This window comes from Lepisma saccharinum, chromosome 1 (genome assembly GCF_977018435.1).
Source record: "Lepisma saccharinum chromosome 1, izLepSacc3.1, whole genome shotgun sequence".
Lineage (NCBI taxonomy): Eukaryota > Metazoa > Arthropoda > Insecta > Zygentoma > Lepismatidae > Lepisma > Lepisma saccharinum.
In genome coordinates, this window is record NC_139229.1 from 26,497,533 (window position 1) to 26,518,902 (window position 21,370).

Consider the following 21,370-nt stretch of genomic DNA (forward strand, 5'->3'; position numbering starts at 1 on the left):
ATTTGGAATCTATTAAAAAATCGTTGTTTATATTTTTACTTTCACAATAAAGTTGAGGGTCCTAGATGGATAACAAGGGGACTTCCACAGGGAAGCCCTTTAAGTCCTTAGAATAAGTTGGCATATAGAGGGACAGGAATTATTTTCAAGGCTTCAAGTTGGATTTAGGAAGGGTATGGGGTGTACAGATCCCTTGGCAATGTTATCATCAAAAATTTATGATACAATGAAAAGGAAAAGTAGTCTTATTGCTGCTTTCTTAGATATGAAAGGGGCATATGATAATGTAAATATAAATAAATTATTAAACATTCTACAAAATCTGAAAATACCTTATATGCATCTAAAAATAATTTGGAATCTATTAAAAAATCGTTGTTTATATTTTTACTTTCACAATAAAGTTGAGGGTCCTAGATGGATAACAAGGGGACTTCCACAGGGAAGCCCTTTAAGTCCTTTACTTTTTAATATATATTTAATGGAAGTTCAAAGAATATGTCCTGAGCCATTTGGATTTATACAATATGCAGATGATTTATGTATATATGAGAGTGTCAAGCAAGTATATAAAAAAGTCACCAACATGGAAGCGAAAATAATAGAGATAAAGAAATTTCTTGAGAATAGGTCTATGAATATATCGTCAGAAAAATCAAAGTTGATTATATTTAGTAAAAAAGGATCTCCGAAAAATGTGAATCAATACACAAAAAAGTTACACATTCCCATAGAAAATTCAGTGAAATATTAAGGCGTTATATTTGATAGTAAATTAACATGGAAACCTCATGTAAAAATGTTAGTGAAAAAGGCAGAAGTAATTTACAATGTATTTCGTTCTATGGCTACAACAAAATGGGGAAGTCATCCTAGTACCATGATGAATTTTTACAAAAACTATTACAAACCAACAATAGAATACGGGATTATAGTCTTTAATACAATTTCGGAACGTGTACTTCGACCTTTGGAAGTAATGCAGAGGAAAGTTCTACGAAAGTGTCTAGGACTGATGAAGAGTACTTCCAATGTTGCTGTATACATGGAAGCATGCGAATGGAACTTAAGTTATAGGAAAAGAGAAATGTCTATTAAATATCTGTTAAAAACAATGTCAGAAATTAATCATCCGTTTAACGACATTCTATTCGACTTGGTTGAATTATGTGATACAGGCAAAATTAATAACTGCGAAGATATAGGATGGGTGCAATTATATAATGAGTACTATGAGGATCATCAAAAATTATTGAAAGTAAGGAGTAAGCCCATATATACTCTAGATTTTCCTGAACAATATACAAAATATGATTACATGGAAAGATGGAAAGATTATTACTTTATATATACAGACGGTTCAAAAAGTAGTCAAAATGTAGGATGTGCTGTTTATGATGTACAGAAGAAGGAATCAATTATGATACATTTACCGGAAGATTTTTCCATTTTTACAGCTGAAGCTTATGCAATTTACCAAGCACTAATTTATACATATAAATTGCAAGAAAAAATATATTAATATTAACGGATTCCAAAAGTGTATTATATTCAATTCAGTCCAATTATGATTTATTATTTAAATGCTCCCCATACATTATAAACTGTGTAAAAACTTTACAAAATTTAAGGAGCAGGGGAAAGATAATTCATTTAACCTGGGTTAAAGCACATTGTCAAAATTTAGGAAATGATATGGCAGATTTGTATGCAAAACAAGCTAGGGTAATTCAACCTGTACTGGAGCTGAAAACCTGGTACACAGATCTTCTACCGAGGGTGAAGAAAAAGTTGAAGGAAAACTGGACGGAATGGTGCAAATGTGAATTTCAAAATGCAGGCAGCTTTTATCAGAGGATAGCTAATTTCAATAGAATGAGGCCTTGGTTTACAAAAGTTCAAGGTTCACGGAATGTGATAGTATTACTAAATCGTATTAGGTCAGGACATACAACTACTAAAAGTCATTTACAAAAGATCCGGATTGTACAAAACCCAAACTGTACATGTGGCAACAAGGAAGATATACACCATATCCTATTTGAGTGTAATAGATACACACAAGAAAGAGAGACATTCTATAAAACTCTTATAAACTGTGAAATTCCTTTTCCTCAGTGTTTGGAATCTTTGATTTGTGAACCTAACCTTACAGTTGGATATATATTGTTATCTTTTTTTAGAAAATGTGGCTTAACTATTTAATAGAAAAAAAAATGTTCATAGTATCTTTTAATAATAATGTACTAAAAAATGTAAGTTTATGTACAGTACATATATAGATATGGGAAAAACTGCTCAGCGGTAATCCCAAGTAAAATGTAAATAAATAAATAAATCTGTTACTTATCTCTTTTGGTGGGAGGCGGCAAGTATCTCGGTGTACTCTGTTATATCTGCCAATGCGACACAATATATTAAAAATTTGCCCTCTCTAGGAATCACTTCGCCCCCCCCCCTTACAAAGGATTTCTGGCTACGGGCCTGCTCCACTGTACTCATAAAAATTAGTATTTCTTTTCTTTAACGACTTGAACTATAATTTACTGGGAAAAGGGTTACTTTCTTTTGTTTAAAACATGTTTTTAAACTCATGTTTAAAACAAAAAATGTTTGTTTTGTTCTTTTTAAAAAACACAAATTTTGCCAACCCTGGTTACAGACGTAATTGCATACATAGCATGATGAAATCACGATAAGACAAAGACCGAGCCTTTTACTTGCATCCAGAGGTGTTAACTTAAGATACATTTTGGAGGGCAAGATCTGCATAAATATACATAAAATGTGCCATTCCACGTGAATATTGGGTCCGTCCCCCCAAAATTGGCGGCTATGCCTGCATCTCCTAAGCACAGTCTCACAGACTCAACCCACAGATGTGGGATGTGGCTACCAGTGGCTACTCAACGCCCGATTGCAGTGACATCTATTTCCGCTTCAGATGATACGCCAGATGTGACGTCATTCAATGTATAATTGCAAGTTGGTAAAATGGCGAAGAAAACATACGATCTTTTATTTAAGTTACTACTTATTGGGGACTCTGGTGTAGGAAAAACATGTATACTATTTAGATTTTCAGACGACGCGTTCACGACAACGTTCATATCAACTATAGGTAAGAAATCTAGCGGGAATATGGTGCGTTGATTTTACGTACAACCAAAATTTTCTTCATGTTTGAAAATTAGATGTTGACGGCAAAATCTTGAATTTCGTGTCTAAGTACAGTGATATTGGTGGCTGTATGTTTAAGTACAGTTATAAACAATAAGGCATGAACGATGTCATGTCTATAACAGGCTTGTAAATGTGTTTTTTTAATGTGAAGAAGAGAGTCTCCTTGGAATCTCGCCGGCTGGATCTTCTAGGTGGAGGAGTCCCACCTAGTTTATATAAAAGAAATGAATGCTATTTTCGTTTTAATTATTCCGTAAACGTGTCATTGTTTTAGAACATTACCCTACCGTGATGTGAACATAGTTTGTAAGAAGTTGTATTTCCTGTGAGTGTGAATTTGCGTTTTTATTTCGTCTAATAGAAGTATACAGTATGTAACATTGTTATTCGTACACATCGTATTTTCGAGAAAAAAATGTCATCTACTAGTAAATATAATAATTTTCATATGTACCTGGAAATTAATGTTAATGAAGGTTTCGCCAACAAATGTCAATAAATGTTCGTGGGGCTACCTGTGGATGGTTTTTGAGGCTAACGTCAATGGTTTGTGGGGCTACCTGTGGATGGTTTTTGGGGCTAACGTCAATGGTTTTTGGGGCTAATGAACGATGTTTCATCAAAATTTACAATTTCCAGACGTGACCCCCAGGTTTTTACAACAGATTCGTGATTAGGAGGCTAAAATTAATTAGTATACCGAAAATTAACAAAATTGGAGACTTTCTCTATATTGTAAATTCTTACCGCATATAATTTGTGTGAAAAGAGAAAAACACGCTGTTTCATGCAACATTGTTATTCGTACAGGCAAGAATTTCAATCTTCCTCGCATACAACACCACCTCTATTCGGGCGATTTCGTGCAGTTTTCAACTTCGTAACAAGTTTGAACATGCAGGCACGCTCCCTGTCAATCGGAATGCTGGCGTAGGTATTGTTGTAGGCCTATCGTCTATCTATCAGCATGTTCGAAATGGGCAAGGTGAGGGAACTTTGTTCTGATCTGAAAGATGTTATTATAAATTTTGCCTTCAGAGGTTCGTTAAGAAAAATTGGAGGGTAACATTATAGTATGTTGGCCCCGGTGCCAACCCAGCGTCGAATAACATGGGTACCTGGGGGAAACCCTGGGGGGTAAAGGCGGTCAGGGGCGTGATGCTGATCACATCACCCCCACTCACGACCGGATCAAGAAAGTGTGGGGCGTTACCCCCACACCCCCTATACGCCTTCATGGCGTGGTGCTATGCACAGGGGAGCACTTTTTTTAACATTATAGTATAGGGGTGACAAATTTCTTCAAATTTACAGGAGAAAGTACTTACGGAAATCGTTTTCTGTAGCGTTGTGGAAGTTCGTGAATGTAGTTTTGATTCATTTTAATGAGAATACATGTTGTTTTCTACGAAAATCTCTGTCCGACATGCTGTTTCTGCTACCGCCATTTGCTTTCTGCACGAGAGCACAATAGATGACATAATCCCGTAGTCAGTGTTTCAAACTCGCCGTGTTTTCACTAGAACATGACGTGTCGAGTATTTTTTTAATTTTTTTTTTTTAACTATGCTTGCCTAACCCAACCTTCCGGAAAATGGTTTTTGGGGCTAACGTCAATGGTTTTTGGGGTTAACGTGAATGGTTTGTGAGGCTAACGTCAATGGTTTGCGAGGTATTAGCATAATTTCAAATCCGGGCACGAAACAATTTGAAAAGAGTGGATTTCCTTTCAGATATTAAAGCATTTTCTTTGAAAATCCATGTGTACGATTAGGAATGTTACATACTGTACATTATTTTGATATATATTAAGAATATATTAATGAATGTGTACACAAAAAACTCGTTCATACAATACATTTGCATATACATGTGTTGAGATGGACCTAAAGGAAATCGGTAGGGATGGAAAAGAGTATATAGATCTTGCTCAAGATAGGGACAGATGGAAGGCCTGTGTTGCTGCAGCCATGAACCTTCGGGTTTAAGAAGGCTAGAGAGTTAGTTAGTTAGTTAGTTATACATGTGTTGTGGTTTTGCACACTTGAAGTTTCATAACATGTTGAAAAGAACGAAGCACCTAAAATTAAATGAAACTGGATGAGTGAGGGTTGTACGCAACAAAGTGTACATCTTTAGTAATATAAACGGTTTTGCCCTTTAGATGTGCATGATGAAGATCCTTTAGCAGTATTATTAAAATTTTAGTATCTGCCAAATATCTGAAATTCCTTTATTTTCTTGTTTTTCACATTGGTACTTACATATTCTGCATTGTTAAGGATTGTTGAAAGTGGGATTTTGTTTTTTTCACAACAATAATTTCAATTTTCCACATATCGAGTAATTATTGTTCATTGGTTTTTCGGTTGCGTTACACACAATATGGCGGGCAAATCTTGACTAGCGTTGTATGATCAGTGGTTCGAAAACCCCACGAACAATGCACGGCAATGTTAGGTTAGGATAGGCAAACATAGTTAAAATTGTCATGTTCTTGCAAAACAATGGCATGGTTGGAAACACTGATCAGGGGTTACATCATCGAACCCATGCAACATTTGGTTCACGTAGTAGAAGGACATAGAGGCAACATCTTTTGTGCATTGGGGAGACATTAATGTTCAAAAATTCATGATTTACTGGCGAAATAAATTAAGCGATGGGTAAAAACACGTCCACAACCTTTCAAAAGTGTATGGAAAGTCAGTTCGGTAAGTACTTTCTCCTGTAAAATTGAAGAAATACGTTTTGCGGATACTAAAATTTTACCGCAGTATTTGTTCTGAGTATCTAAATACTCACATTCAGTATCACGATTTGTTTGCATTTATCCTAAACACTTCTCATTCCTTTTGGTCAAGAACTGTACTGCAGTTTTCTTATTTTCCATTTACAAGAAGAGGAAATATCAAAATACTTGCATTGTTTTTTTAGTAACAAGTAATTATTTCTCCACTACAATGGCATGGCGTAATCTTTTCAAAAGTGTTACCGGCCATCAGTACGACAATTATGCCTGCTAAAAGTTATCTCCCCCGGGAAAACAAAACATGTCTTCGATCTAGATTTTTGTTTATTTCATTATTTTTTTTGCAATCCGCACAGTGATTAGCCACAAACAGTCCTAGAAAGAACTGCCACTCGACAAACTGTTACCACGAAAATCCAATGAATAGTGGTCGATCCTTGTCAATTCTTCATCTAGCTCTGTTTCTTTGCAATGAGTTGCAAGGAGGAAGATGAAGATCCACACTTTTCTCTGGTCATTTTGATGTTTGTGTGGTGAGCAGACAACAGAACTATGCTCCTCCAGCGACATTCAATGTGGAAGGGAAGCCCAGCTGTATGTATTTCTGATGTCAACTTAGTATTGTCCTTATTTGCACTAAGGAACTACCTTTCGTCTATTACCTAACTGGTCTCAGTTGTAGTTAAATCCACCATTGGTTTTGCAGTCTACCTTTAGTTGCTTCCCAGAAAAAGTATCCCCATTTTAGGTGGCGTTTAGCTATTTTCTGCCAATCCAATGTAAAGTGGGGCGTTACCCCCACACCCCCTACATGCCTTCATGGCATGGTGCTATGCACAGGGGAGCACTTTACCTTTTTTTAGAGACCGGTAACTGGGCCTCTAAACAGGCATATGAATAACACCGTAGTACATTTTGCCCCAAAGTCTTCCCCGGCTCGTCCCTTGCCCTCTTCTCTTTTGTTACCTCTTCAGGGTAGTTATACCGGCCTCCCTCTGTGCTTCTGTTGGCAACAGAATATATGTCCTACACAATATCTACTTGATGGCAATACTGTTGGTTAGTGTATTTAACAGTGTTGTCATTTTATTGACACAACTTTTTAATTCTTTAGATTTTGCTGCGGTAACACCGGTTACACGCCTCTGCACCACTATGAGAAACTTGGGTTTGTTTATTTACGGTGTTAACAAGACTCAATTTCCATTTTTATTTCAAATGTATACAAGAAAATGAGTTTATCAAAGGTAAAGATTTTTATAAACTGGCTTCAATTATGTACATCTGATAAAGAGATTTGCAGGTGTTCATTTGGATTTATTTATTATTCTTTCTACTGTTGTAAATGCCTTATTTGTTTTGAGTTATTTTTTTTTTTTGTGATATGTGATTGAAATAATATTTGTTTTATTTTTAGGAATCGACTTCAAGATTAAGACTGTGGAATTAAGAGGGAAAAAAATTAAGCTTCAGATATGGTAAGTATGTTAGTAAAGTGGCAAGTAGAAGCTACTCTGATACTTGTGAAAATCTGCAATTTAGTCTGTTTAAATGCTTTGTACTACACAGCATTTCTATTTTAACATATTGGTAATGTATATAATTCTTTTTTCATTTCGAATACCATATCTCAGGTCTTTTTATTATTCTAGAGCAGTGTTCATTTATAGAACCATCAGTTGAAATAAATTTATTCTGTACCAAAATATACAATAGCTAGTTTCTATGGCTTATGATTTCAGAAGCGTATTCATTCACATGTACAGTAAAAGAAGTAGTGAATAAATTATGACCTCGTTGTAGAGAACTCTGTAGATTGTTACTTCATGAATCCTTCCAGTTGAAGCATTGTTTTCATGATTAAATATGGTAGTTATGCATTCATTAATTTTTATTATATTGTTTCAAACTTCATCACTTTTCATAATGCGTTTTGAGTAAAAAGTATGATTTTTTCAGGGACACAGCCGGTCAGGAAAGATTTCACACCATTACAACGTCCTATTACAGAGGTGCAATGGGTATAATGCTAGTATATGATATAACAAATGAGAGAAGTTTTGAAAATATTGTTAAGTGGCTACGGAACATCGATGAAGTAAGTGAAAACCCTTTGTTGATATATATGTCTGTAATTTTGAAATTAGTATATAAGCACAATGTACACAAACGGAGGATTATTTTGTTTTATATTTAGAAATATTCACTTCCTGAGTGTTCCAGACAGTGTTAATATTAAAGTTGAAGGCAGAAACTTGTGCAGTACAATAAAATTAGTAAGTTCATTGATATTTTGATGCAGTATGTAATTAATTTATTTATTTTCAGCATGCAAATGAGGATGTTGTAAAGATGATTTTGGGTAACAAAAATGACATGGAGGACAAACGAGTTGTTAGTAATGACAGAGGAGATGCCGTAAGTTTTATTTTTCTTATTATTCAATTATTTTCACCCCATTTTTACATCAGTTTCTTGGGTCATATTTAAACTTGGATTCCATGTGTGCATGATTTACAGGAACAGGCATTTCTGGATCAAAACATCCCACACCATTGTTTATCAGTGGGATCATTACAACAGAAGTTTTTTTTTTTATTCATTCATATTTGCAATGGTCCTTGCACTTGTTGCCACCAACGACGTGGGCACACTCTTGCAACTTACCTTAGCAGCTCAGTAGAAACATGATTGATATCTCAGGGTTACAGGTAGAGATACTTGGTTCCTTCCATTTTTCTCCCTCTGTGAAGGCCGTTGAGGTCCACTTGTGAGGTTTCGGTAGTCCCGACTCGTATTACAACTTTTAAATGAAAAACCAGGATACATTCGGACTACAATTTATTAGAATGATGCACGTGCGTCTATAGCTTCAGACAAGATAAAACACAGTTTTGTCCAGTTACACCGAGAGATGCGCAAGCCTAATTTTTGGTTACATGAATGCACCTCTTTACTCTGAACGTCTTACCAAAAACTGCCAACCGCTCTGTCAGGAAGCCGTTAATTCTCTTCACTGTCTCAGTGGTACCAGCTCCTACTAGAAAGGTGATAAAAATGATTTATATACTTGAACAGTAACATATTAAAACGTGCATTCATCTGGCACAGTGAATTTTGGTAAGTGACGGCAACACGTAATCTTCCTCACTCCACAAAAATTTAAACAAGTAAACAATGGCTTTCAAAATAATGAGAGGAAAGGATGCCATCTGCCAAAAACAAATAACTAACAATAAATATGAATTTCACTTAAAAAGAAATAACATTGGCCTCACTACACTGATTGAAATAAAATTATGCCATTCTTTACCATGTTTGGTGTATTGGTGTTGTATATTATGAAAATGGCTTAAACTTGCTGTTATTTATACATGTAAATATATAGGTATATAAAGTTAACAATCATTTATAAATTTAGCTGAAGACTTGAATATAATATTTATGATCTTATATCTGTAATTATTAACTGCAAAATAAGTGAAACTATGTCTAGTAATAATAAAATTACATATAATAAACATGATAGAATATACTATCCACGATATGATATTTGTTAAATAATAATAAAACAATGCAGTAATGGCCAACACGAGGTCATTACATATTTTTAATTTTGATAACATATGTTATGATGCATTTGCATAAATATTGTGAGTTTTTTCCTTAAACATATTAATTTTATCATCACAGTTTTTGTGTGAATTATGTGGCATATTCTAAAAATTTGACCTGGTTTACCACAACTATTCTTATTTATTATATATTGCGAGCTGCAGTGGTGTAGTCAGTAGGGTGTCTAACTGCCACGTGGAAGAGGTTCGATTCGGTGTGGGTGATCTAAGTTCCTTGTCCCCACATAAAGCGACTCCAGTGCTCACCCAGCCTCAAATCAATGGGTACCTATGGCCAATCCCAGATGGTAAAGGCAGCAGGAGCATGGTGCTGATCACATCGCCTCCAAAAATGCCGAGATCAAGAATATGTGGGGACCTCCCCCCTACATCCCCCAAATGTGCCTTCATGGCTTGGTGCTGTATTCACATGAACTTTACCTTTGTGTACTATATATTAATTTCTAGAGCCCGGAAGTTTGGCAAAATGCCTCTTTTTATCTACTGCATATATTGATAAATTTTTTCCGGATATACGTTTCTTATGTTGTTTCGAATGTTTTAGAAGCCTTTTCATTTTGCCTATTTGGGACCCCACTGCCTATTTTTAATTATAATGCCCTTTTTTGCCTTTTTCAATGAAATTTGACCATTTTTTTAAAAAAAAATGTGTGTATAAATTATTTTTCTCCGAAAAAACGTTGTTGGCATTTATTTTTCTTCCGTTTATTATGTGAGTAATTTTCGTCTTATTTAAGTAATATTGAACTCATGCATGTTTCAATATTGCTGAAGGAGAAAAGTGTGAGAAAAATGTATTTCATGCTCAGTTAGGATATTGCCTTTTGGTTAACATTTCCTTGTGAATGATTGACTGTTGAAGTGGACAGGTTGATTTCGAACACAAAGAAGATATTTCTGAAATCTCCCTCTCGAACCCGAAAATTTAAGGAAGTTGCATCTGAGCTTAGTTTACCTCCGCAACCAGTCTTGACCAGATGGGGAACCTGGATATCAGCAGCTATAATTGCTAACAACCTTGAAAAAATCAGTGAGGTGATAGATGCTCTTCCAGAAAATGAAGCGGCTTCAGTGGAAAAACTCCTGTGGTATTCAAGTTTATTTTTGCACATTATGGTGCATTGCCAGAGACAATTACAATTATAGCATCCATGAAAATCTACGAGGAATCTATGCAGTAGATGATGGAAGTGCCAGGAGAAAAGGGGTCAGCTGTTGCGGAAAAGTGCAAACGGGTAGTGAGTGCAAATGAGGACTTGAAACAATTGAAAACAATTTGTGATATTCTAAAAGGTGAAAATGCTGTTACCAAAATGAGTCCAGCTACATTAGCTTGTTTTATGTATGCTCCAATAACTTCTATTATGAAAAACATTCTCTCTGACAGACGACTATCAATGAATGTTGAGAACTTAAAAAAAACACCTTGCAGTTATGTGCAATCAAGACGGAGAAAATTGAAATGCTCTTCCCAATGTAGATTTTAACATTTTGCCAGAAATTATAGATAAAAGTAAGTGACTTCCAAATGTGTCTTTTTTCGGTTTATTTTGCCTTTTTTTCATTTTTAGTGCCTATTTTCCACATTATAAATGCCTTTTTGCCTGCCTATTTTAACGAAAATAAATGCCTCAACTTCCGGGCTCTATTAATTACATACAAGCGAGAGTGAAATTAAAACCTTAAAAGTGTAGGCTGTATAATAATTCAAATTTATATAAGACATCAACTATTATTTACAAAATAACCTCGATGCTGCAACACTGATCACTTAAACTTCAGAATGGCATTTTTGTGATTTTAAAGAAGGTGCCTCCTCCACACACTTGCACCAGTGCAGAGCGGTGGTTTCTTTCCCTCTGGAAGCCTCAAACTTATAAAAATTCTTCCGTAAATGAAAGTTCACTATCTCTATTTATGCTTACCACACCAGCAAGTTCACGAACGAAGGTGGAAGTTTGACAATGCCCTTAATTCGCTGGCAGATGGGTGGAAACTCCTTCACAGTTGCTTGAAAGTGACTGCACGTACATCCCAAAGATTATTGTTCTTGAAGTATAGAGGCAGTAACTCATGCTTGAAATTATATTTAGTTCAGCAGTGGGCCTATGCTAAAATGCAGGAAACTTATGCAACCCTACATGAAGAAATCTACTAGATAACAAACATAAATTAAGGTTTTCGTTAGACTCTCCCTTGTATAATAGGAATAAAACACCAATGCAATCATGCAAATATAACGAAAACAGAAGTCTGACCAATTCAAATTTTCCGGTACCTTCTATAGTTTGTAAAACCACATAACATGGGAGAATACGCCACTGGTATGTCCGTTGTCTTTTTAGTAGAGGAAATATACGGTTTCACCCGGAAATATTTGCAACACAAATGTTGTTTGTGCCAGATTGTGCGGAATGGTATAATAAATATTAAAAATCCGCCATGAAAATGGCAGCAAAAATTCAACTTAAAAATTAAAAATAAAATATCATCTCAACGGTGCATTGTACACAAAAAGTGAAGATAACCAATATGAAAGAACAAAAATATTTCTAAATTATGGATTTTGTTTGATAGAGCTACCATAAATCTTAATTGAATTAGAAAGATTCAAATATTTTCCTTAATTTTTAGAATTAGTGTAAAAGTTTGTTTCTGACACAAAAAACAGCAAATATATAAGACTCCTAGCGCGATTATGATATTGGTGAGAACGTGATACATTGTTTTATGCAGTGTTTCGTTCTGGTGGCGTTTGTTTCTAACATGTTTTTCTTTTTTAACAAAATGTATGCACACAGTGGCGACGATTAGGTGTCTGAACTGGGCAGGGCATGGTGGTGGGGGGGGGATGATAGTTTACTTTCTACTGACTGCAATTAGAGAGAAGCGTATTGAAAATGGAATTTGGGCAGATTATTTTGGGTAAAATACACTGGTAGACAAGGCTTAGCATTAAGAGACTTTAGTATGGGGATGAAAAGTGTGTATAGGTGGGGGACTGCCCCTCATCTGTAATCGCTGCCACTAATACATTGAACTAATATGATATAAACCAGTCACTTTGACATTGGAGAATTTTTCGTAGATACCTGGTGCTAACATGTTAAATTGCATCATTTCCACTACATACAGATGTGCACTTGTAGCAAAGGTGTTGCCCCTGTTGCAGAAAAAGGAGAACATTTGTGTAACTGATTGAAGATTTAAACCAGACTTCCCAATATGCAATATTGTAATAATGGTAATGAAAAAGAGGATTAAAAATGTAGGTCAGAGGAATTGATATAATATCCGAGGATTAGATAAGATGGCTAGGAAAGCGAGAAAGATTATCGTGAACAAAAATAATAATCAAGAAGAAAGAGATTATAATGAAGAATGCAATGAAGGACATTTCGTCGGAATCCCCTATTACAAGGGTTTTTTCGAAAAGATCGCAAAAACAATGAGAAAATACAGCGTAAAATGCGGGATGAAGGCCCCTAGAAATATTGACCAGGTTCAAAAAAAGAGTGGGAAGAAGGATAACCTGGAAGAACAAAAGGGGTATACGGGATCGAATGTGAATGCTGGAGTGAATATATAGGACAGACGGGGAGAAACATGCACACTAGATGGGATGAACATGATAAGGATATTAAGGAAGGGGTACCAAAAACAGGCCTATGTGAACATATCATAATGAGTGGACATAGGATTATAAAATGGGAAGTAATTAGGAAAGAGGAGAATAAATGAAAAAGGAACAAGCTTAACAGAGATGATGGTAATCTGGATAAAGGGTGGATCGCTTTTCTCAAAGTGGGATAAAGCAGTAAATACCGACACTAAAATGGGTTTTCATGTCACTTCATATCACCTTCAACGCAGGATAGGAGCTCTCACTGTCCATGTGTTCTACCCAACACTGATGGAAGTCACTAGGGGACAGTAATACGTCTTCGATTTTTATTTGTTTTAGTTGTGGTTTTTGTTTTTAACATAGGGAATTTTTAACCAGCAAAGATTTCCATCGGAGTTTTTATGCCCTCACTGTAAGTTTTTTACCTTTTTTATCCTCAACTTACGATTTGACAACGTGGTACCATATTTGGCACCTAAAGTTTTTTATTTTATTACCTGATGAAGGAAGTAGTACAGACTTCCGAAACGTCGTCCTGAAACATTCCTACTCACTCACAGCAAGTTATTTATATATTTTTATTTGAATTGATAGTGAGTAAAACGCATTATTGTAATATGTTCTTGAACCCTTATTAGCGTCTACTTCTGAATTGAGCTGGCCAACTATTTATTGAATGTATCTCGGAAATATGCTCATTTGCAATGCACTTTGCTTCTTTAAGTAGCGTGAAGAGTGCTGCATAAACTATGAAATGGCCCCTTGTGCCTCTGGCTATGGCTTTTTCGGATTGATTGTATTCATTTTAATTTATATTAGGTCTTTTTCTGGCACTTTTGGCTAATGGCGAAGCCGAGGACTGATGATAATAGGGTGATATGGATGAAGGGACTATATGGACAACACGAGCCCCACAGAGGATTATACTGACTGTGAATCCAGTTCCTCACTAGTCTTTAAAATGCAGTCTAAGGTGTACTGCTGGGAAGTTATGCACTTTTCCGATGATCATAGGTTTAACAGTATTACCTCTGTAAATGATCTCGAGGATTTGTTGAAGAACTGAATCTGCCAATACATAAACACCACATCTCGGGAAACTCATCTTGACATGAAGACCACCCAGCCTTAGTATGGGCTACCTCAGAGAACTATGTGAGTTCGCATTGGTTACGATACAGAGTGCTTTCAGAAATATTGGTTGATTAAATGTGAGGATGTTTGTATGATTTACCACTTGGATTCCCCACAAATACAGTGCAATGTGGATTGAATACATATCTGGCAGTAAATACATTGTTAGTTTCCCTGGAGATCAACTTTCTCGTTTATTTGCCGCAGGACCAGCCACAGAAGGACTCTAAATAGACTCTAAAGTAAATTCAAGCTCAGAGATGCTGAAAAATCTCTATCAACATTTGGATACTGCTGCTATGTGGCTGCAATACATTGGGATGCTCGATATTCGTCGGAATTTCATTAAAGCAGAGCATATTGAGAAGTCTGGTTTAAATCTTCAATCAGTTACGCAAATGTTATCCTTTTTCTGCATCAGTGGTACAAGTGCACGTCTGTATGTAGTGGAAATGATGCAATTTAACATGTTAGGACCAGGTATCTACGAAAAATTCTGCAATGGCAAAGTGACTGGTTTATATCATATTAATTCAATGTATTAGTGGCAGCGATTAGGGTCGAGGAGCAGTCCCCCACCTATACACACTTTTTGTCCCTGCACTATGGTCTCTTAATGCTAAGCCTTGTCTACCAGTGTATTTTACCCAAAATAATCTGCCCGAATTCCATTTTCAATACGCTTCTCTCTAATTGCAATCAGTAGAAAGTAAACTATAATCCCCCCCCCCTTGCCCTGCCCAGTTCAGACACCTAATCGTCGCCACTGTGTGCATACATTTTGTTAAAAAAGAAAAACATGTTAGAAACAAACGCCTCCAGAACGAAACACTGCATAAAACAATGTATCACGTTCTCACCAATATCATAATCGCGCTAGGTGTGTCTGATTCGAATCCCAGCCTGGGCATAGATGTTTGTGAGTGTGCATTCATCAATTTCATCATATCATCACTCATTTTCATCTTCGCAAATTAGCCAAAAGTGGCACAACAGTGATGTAAAAAAATCAAATCAATCAATCAATCAATCAACCAATATCATAGGAAATGGAACACGTAAATTTAGGGAAACACATGGCTCTGCATTAAACTACATATATCCTCAACTCCAGACTCTAAAGGTACGAAACAAAAACCAATCTCTAGAGGAAATCATAAGCTATGAATTTGGTTCAGTTTTCGAGATATTATTATTTTTTTAAAATTTTTAAGTTGAATTTTGCCGCCATTTTCAAAGATGGCGGATTTTCCCTAAACATTTGGATGGCGGATTTTTAATATATTTACTATTCCATTCCGCACAATCTGGCACAAAAAACATTTGTGTTGCAATTATTTCCACGTTAGACCCTTTTTTTCCCCGTTTGTTTCCTCTACTATTCGGGCTGTGGTGATTTTTATTTCATGTCGTAAAGTAGGGAGTTCATAACCCACGATTTGAATTCTGAGATATGCACCAAAATTTTCTTATCGTGTCTTTTCGTATCCAGTCATGATTATCCCAGAGGGATATTGCTTTCTTAAGATAAATGAAAGTAAACCTCACTTCCAGTGCAAACAATTTCTCTGCATTACAGAAGTGTGCAGTTCCGTCAAATGTCAAATCAGCTGCTAGACGAATCACAGACATACCTTGTTGAAGCAAAGTCAAGGCATGAGTTCTCTTCCATTGTCTTTTTAGGCAGAAACAACGAAATGACGAAACTGCACACTTCTGTAACACAGAGAAATTGTTTGCACTGGATACCACAACCAGGACTCCTTTTTCTCTGGTTCCCTTGTAAACACTGTTAGTGAAAGCATAACCACAACACTGTCGGCTGCTGTTCACTGAACAATCATAAGATTATAGACTCCTCCCACTTTGTTTATTTCGGAGTTTAATAATGGCACAGCTGCCACGCACGATAACCATGTAAAGATTTCCATTGCGGCAACTGTATATTTGTCATATAATCATGGAAAGGAAAAAATAGTAGGCATTCTGCAAACCCATCAAATTTATTTCACCATGTAATCTTAATTGAGATGTTTCTGTAAAAAAATTAGTGAAAGAAAATGGTAGTTATCTATTTTGACAGATCTAACAAATTGTAATACGCTTGCGTTCCATTCAGTAATGGTATTAATAATATTAGTTGAACAACGTGCTAGATGTTGTTTTCCAATGAACTTACCGTTGAAAATATTATGATTAGTTTTTGGATTAGAAAAGTTCTCTGCTTCTAGAACTTATAATTGGCAGTTTTCATATATACTTGCATCATCACAATTTCTTAGAATATTTGGACAAGGAAAATATATATTCTACATAAAGAAATAAGTATTGATATAACCACAGCTTGCAAGTATTAAAATAATAAATGAAAATAAGTATAATAAACAAATGCCCATATAAATGGATGTCTTGCACTAGTGGGTAAAAATAAATCACGTTGGCACAATTCATAAATCATGGTTCCATGTTTCATGCGTCTATTGATATATGCTCTACAAAGGCAACAGACGTGGAACCAATTTCAATTGCCTTCTGCTAGGAAGTTTGCTTATTATACAGGGTGTCGAAAACGTTACACAACCAAGACTTTGAACTTATGTAACTTTACTTACACCATCAAAGAAACCCATGCTATCATCCAGCAGAAACCAGCACTAAACCTAGACAATGGACAAGCACACCCAACTTGGCACCCTGTCCTCAGAAAGATCCCCGACCTGAAAAAGAAAAGATGCTATGCGCATACTCAACCCCCCTCCAGCCACGCGGGGAACAGGAACGGCACATTACCGAGCAACACGGCCCAGCCCCCCAACCCCCAACTTGCAACGCCACCGGACAACAGGAAGCAGACGACGCAAACCAAGATGCGGGCGCCAGTGCTGCCGAACGGGAAAAATCGCAACCACCGCCGCCCGGGAACAAACAATGTACTGACGCGGTACCATCTCCGCTTCAAACGCCGTACCCTTTTGTGAATGAAGACAGTGGATCTTCGAAATTAATAGGATTGAACCATTAAATTGTGCAACGCGGAATTACGAAATCTTTTAAATTTCACGTAAGTAATTTTAAACCGCGTTTACCGCAACCACCATGAATTATGTAACTTAATAAATTTTTATGCATTACAAGGTTGATTATGACATTAATAAAAAAGTATGTTTTTAAAAAAAATGTGAGGTGTACTGGCAAGAGTGGCCATGTCAGAGGGTGGTACGATGCCCAGATGAAATAAGAGTTGAAATTTATCACACAGAAACTAACCTTCCAATTCTTTTGTACGATAAATTTCAACTCTTTTTCATCTGGCCATTAATTGAATAACATGGCCAGATGTCAGGCATACCTTGTAGTGTAACGCATAAAAAGTTAGTGTTCTTTTATCATTTTAATAAATACTTGCAGAGACCCTTGATACACATCAAAGATTCGACTCCACAGCTGTATTTTATTCATATTTTTTTTTACTTTATACACCTTAGTAACTTTTTCTGCATACTGAACGTTCATGTAGAGTATGATTTTTCTTGTGTAATCTTTCAAAAATATCCACATGGACAAAGTTAATACCCAACGAAAGTTTCATGTTTATCGCTTTTTGTACAGAAGTTGCATACATTCAAAGTCTCAGTTGTGCAACCCTTTTGGACACCCTGTAGAATTTATTTGCATGCTAGTCTCTTGAGATACAGTGGAGATAAAGCCGAGAGTTGTGGACATTTCTTGTGAAGAAAGTGGAAAATCTGTTCTTATATGAATCATTTATTTTTACTAATTAGAAATTTAAAATTTTCGTATTGAAAAACAGCATTTTTGTCACTTTTAGATTGCAAGGGAACATGGAATTCCGTTTTTGGAGACATCTGCCAAAGCTAATATTAACATAGATAGAGCCTTCAATCAACTTGCAGAAGCTATATTAGACAAGACGGCAGGTAAAGACACTCAGGAAGCTCCCGACAGAGTTCTGGTGGATAGGAGAATAGACGGAGGAGGGGTACGGAGGTGCTGTTAAACAATTCAATAAACTCTTACTTGTTTCTGAGAGAGAAGAATCAACTAGTTTTGGTGAAAGTAAGTATCGGTTGGTGAGAAGGAAATTGACAGCCCTGGGACCCAGCAGAGTGCATGGTGCTAACGAAGAGTAGTTTCAGAGTTTTTGGGAACAGAATATTGTGTACCAAGGAGGAATAGACGAGACAAAACTGATAATGAAGTTGTGGGTTAGTATGGATTACTTCTTCACTAAAATTACTAGTTGTGATTGCCTTGTGACAGTGTGATAATTGTTTTTTTCTTTTGTGAAAAAGCTGTGACTAAACACAAGGTTTGTGAACCATGCCTGTAGTGCTTATCTTAATTTTTTTCTAATTATGCTTTGTGACACTATAAACATGAGCTGGAAAACAATATTATTTGCCGAAACCACTGTTATTACAAGCTGCGGTATAAAGTGTTGAATACCTAGCATTGCTAAAACTTTTTACGAATTTTTCCAATGCCCCCTTCCATCTCAAGTTTTGAGCAATTTCCCAAAGCCTTGTAACATATTGTTTAGGGTAACCTTGTATATAATTTTTAAGATTAGTTCCTCTTGATAGGTAATGTTACGTACAATAAAAGTTCATTCTATTTTATGTTTGTTGCAAGATATGCTCTGGGGAGTTTACCACTTTCGGCATCGTTGCCTCTTTACGTAACGTTATATGATTTGGGTCTGAGCTGTCTTTGAGAAGCAAACTGTTTGAAAAGATCATTTTCTGTTAAGTGCCATGGTTTGAATTATGTGTTTTCGAGGGTCATATAATATAGGCTGTTCCTGCTCCTTGTTGTGGAGTTGAATGGACTAGAATCAAGGAATTTCTTTGATCTTTACATAGGATGAGTTAATTTTATGGATCAAATAAAGCAACAGACATATATTTTTTTCTTATATATAAGTATGGAACTAATTGGAGAGTTAGTTATATGCAATGATATGCTCACCTGTACAACATCTTTTAGTATTCTTGTGAAGTGCGGAATATTAGCCACATTCTCTTTCCAGATAATGGTACAGAACATTAATTGTGATTATTGTAATAATCGGAAGCTTGTTAGCGTATACAAACAAAAGTTAAGTAATTTTCCTCTGTGATATAGCTGAACAGTAATCTACTTTTTTTGTTTTTGTTGTTTCCAAAGTTTAATCTGGCTTGGAACGATTGCTCATTTTGTTTTTGAAAATTAATTTTTGCAGACATTACAAGGGAGGACCCAAAGAGAACCGGAATTTTGTAATAAAATATTGTGTATTTATTTTTAGGTGTTACAAATTTAATCTCGTTGAAACTACTGTCCATTTGATGCAATGCACCCATCTAAAAGTTGTTTTCCACTTTTTGAAGCAGTCCTGAAAGTCTTCTAATGTGATGCCTTTTAATGCGTCCAGTCTTCTTTTTTTTTCTCATCTGCAAAAGCATTTTCCTTTCAGGACTTTTTTTTCATTTGGGGGAATAAAAAGAAGTCTCACGGAGTTAGAATGAGTGAATATGGTGGGTCATGCTGTTTTTGGTTGAAAATTGTTTCAAACTCAAGGCTTTATGCACTGGCACGACTTGCAATTCCTTGCTCAAAATCCGTTGGCAGGAACTTCAGGACACACCAGACAAATCAAGAAGTTCGTCAATTGTTCTGCGACGATCTTCCTAGATGAATTCATGAATTCTCGCGATGTTTTCATTCGTTCAGGAGGTCGAGAGTCACCCTGAGTGAGGTTGGTCTGCAAGTGACAATTCACCATTCCTGAAGTGGGAAAACCATTTCTAAACTTGTGTTTTCTTCAGACCAGCTACCTTGTATGCTGTTTACAATTGTTTTCCCTAACAGAAAACAGAATTTCACAGCCGCACGTTGTTCAAACTTTTCAGCCATCACAAAAATTGACGAACAAGCAAGAGGTGCTTAAGAAAACAATTTACTACGCCACACCATGACTTCACTTGACAACGTCAGTTGGCAGACTGATGCAGAAGAGGCATCTAGCAGTGAAAGCATGTACTACAACGGGCCTGCCCACCAGAGAACTATTCCGGTTTATTTTGGGTCCCCCCTCGTACATCTGACATCCACTGGTGAGTTGCAGGAGTTAAATTTATTTCTCTGTTACGACATTGCTATGTTTCGAGAAACTGTTGCATATTTCGCAAATACATGCCACTGTGGGAAAAAATTGCAGATGTGAGACCAATTGTATGGGTGTGTTACTTATAAATAAATAAATATATATGTGCACATGGGTTTACCATATACATATATATATATATATATGTGCTTGCGTGTGTGTGTGTGGATGCATACATTTGTCTATAAAGTAATTATCCCCTGTGTTCATGCAGCAACATCCAATTACAAATGAAAGAATTCAGAGGCATATCACTGTTAACACTTAGTAGGCATCGTTCATTGGGGTAATTTTCCTCTTTTTCATTGTATTAGCACACTATTATTGTTTTATTTTGAAAGAAAAAATGGCTCATAATAAATGATAGAGGCCTTGACATTTCTACTGAAGAAGTTATATTGTGCTATCGCTATGTACGCTATTCATACTGCTTTGGTACTGTATAACTTGAACAGAAATTTTCTGTAAATTTGTATGTTGAATATATTTTCAATTTTTATGTATGTTAATGCCATGCGGGCTTCATATATAAATATATATGTATATTGAAAAGGCTTTCAGTTCTGCTTAATACATGCATTAGTTCTTCCACTATTGGGAAGTAGAATTTTTTTTAAAATTGCTAATGTGTGTTGCATATTTTGTAGTCTTTTGTTATTTTAACATGCTGTGAAATTTATAATGTATCTGTGATTGAGCTTCTCTTGTGCACTTCAATAAGGAAATGATATCTCCTTGACAAATGTTGTTCCTGGCATTCGTTTGCGAGGAGCAGCAGAGAGGTTTAGTTTATATTAATTCATTGATTTACAGGGAATCCATGATTGGTTAAAAATTATGTAACCATTTAAATAAAAGTTTAAAATGCCAAGTCA

At 35.9% G+C, this 21,370-nt stretch overlaps 1 protein-coding gene across 1 annotated transcript; it reads left to right on the plus strand.

The window, feature by feature from the left end:
* Nucleotides 1-2,929: 2,929 nt before the first annotated feature.
* On the plus strand, nt 2,930-21,370 carry Rab10 (RAS oncogene family member Rab10). Its single transcript, XM_083129881.1, has 5 exons — nt 2,930-3,121; nt 7,353-7,413; nt 7,895-8,033; nt 8,264-8,353; nt 18,159-21,370. The coding sequence occupies exons 1-5, from the start codon at nt 2,995-2,997 to the stop codon at nt 18,345-18,347; spliced, it is 606 nt and encodes a 201-aa protein (XP_082986007.1). The 5' UTR covers nt 2,930-2,994; the 3' UTR covers nt 18,348-21,370.

Coding starts and splice junctions, on each gene's coding strand:
- Rab10 (XM_083129881.1), top strand. CDS start 2,995: ATGGCGAAGAAAACATACGATCTTTTATTTAAGTTACTACTTATTGGG. Junction 3,122..7,352: donor AACGTTCATATCAACTATAG/GTAAGAAATCTA, acceptor TTTTATTTTTAG/GAATCGACTTCAAGATTAAG. Junction 8,354..18,158: donor GTAATGACAGAGGAGATGCC/GTAAGTTTTATT, acceptor TGTCACTTTTAG/ATTGCAAGGGAACATGGAAT.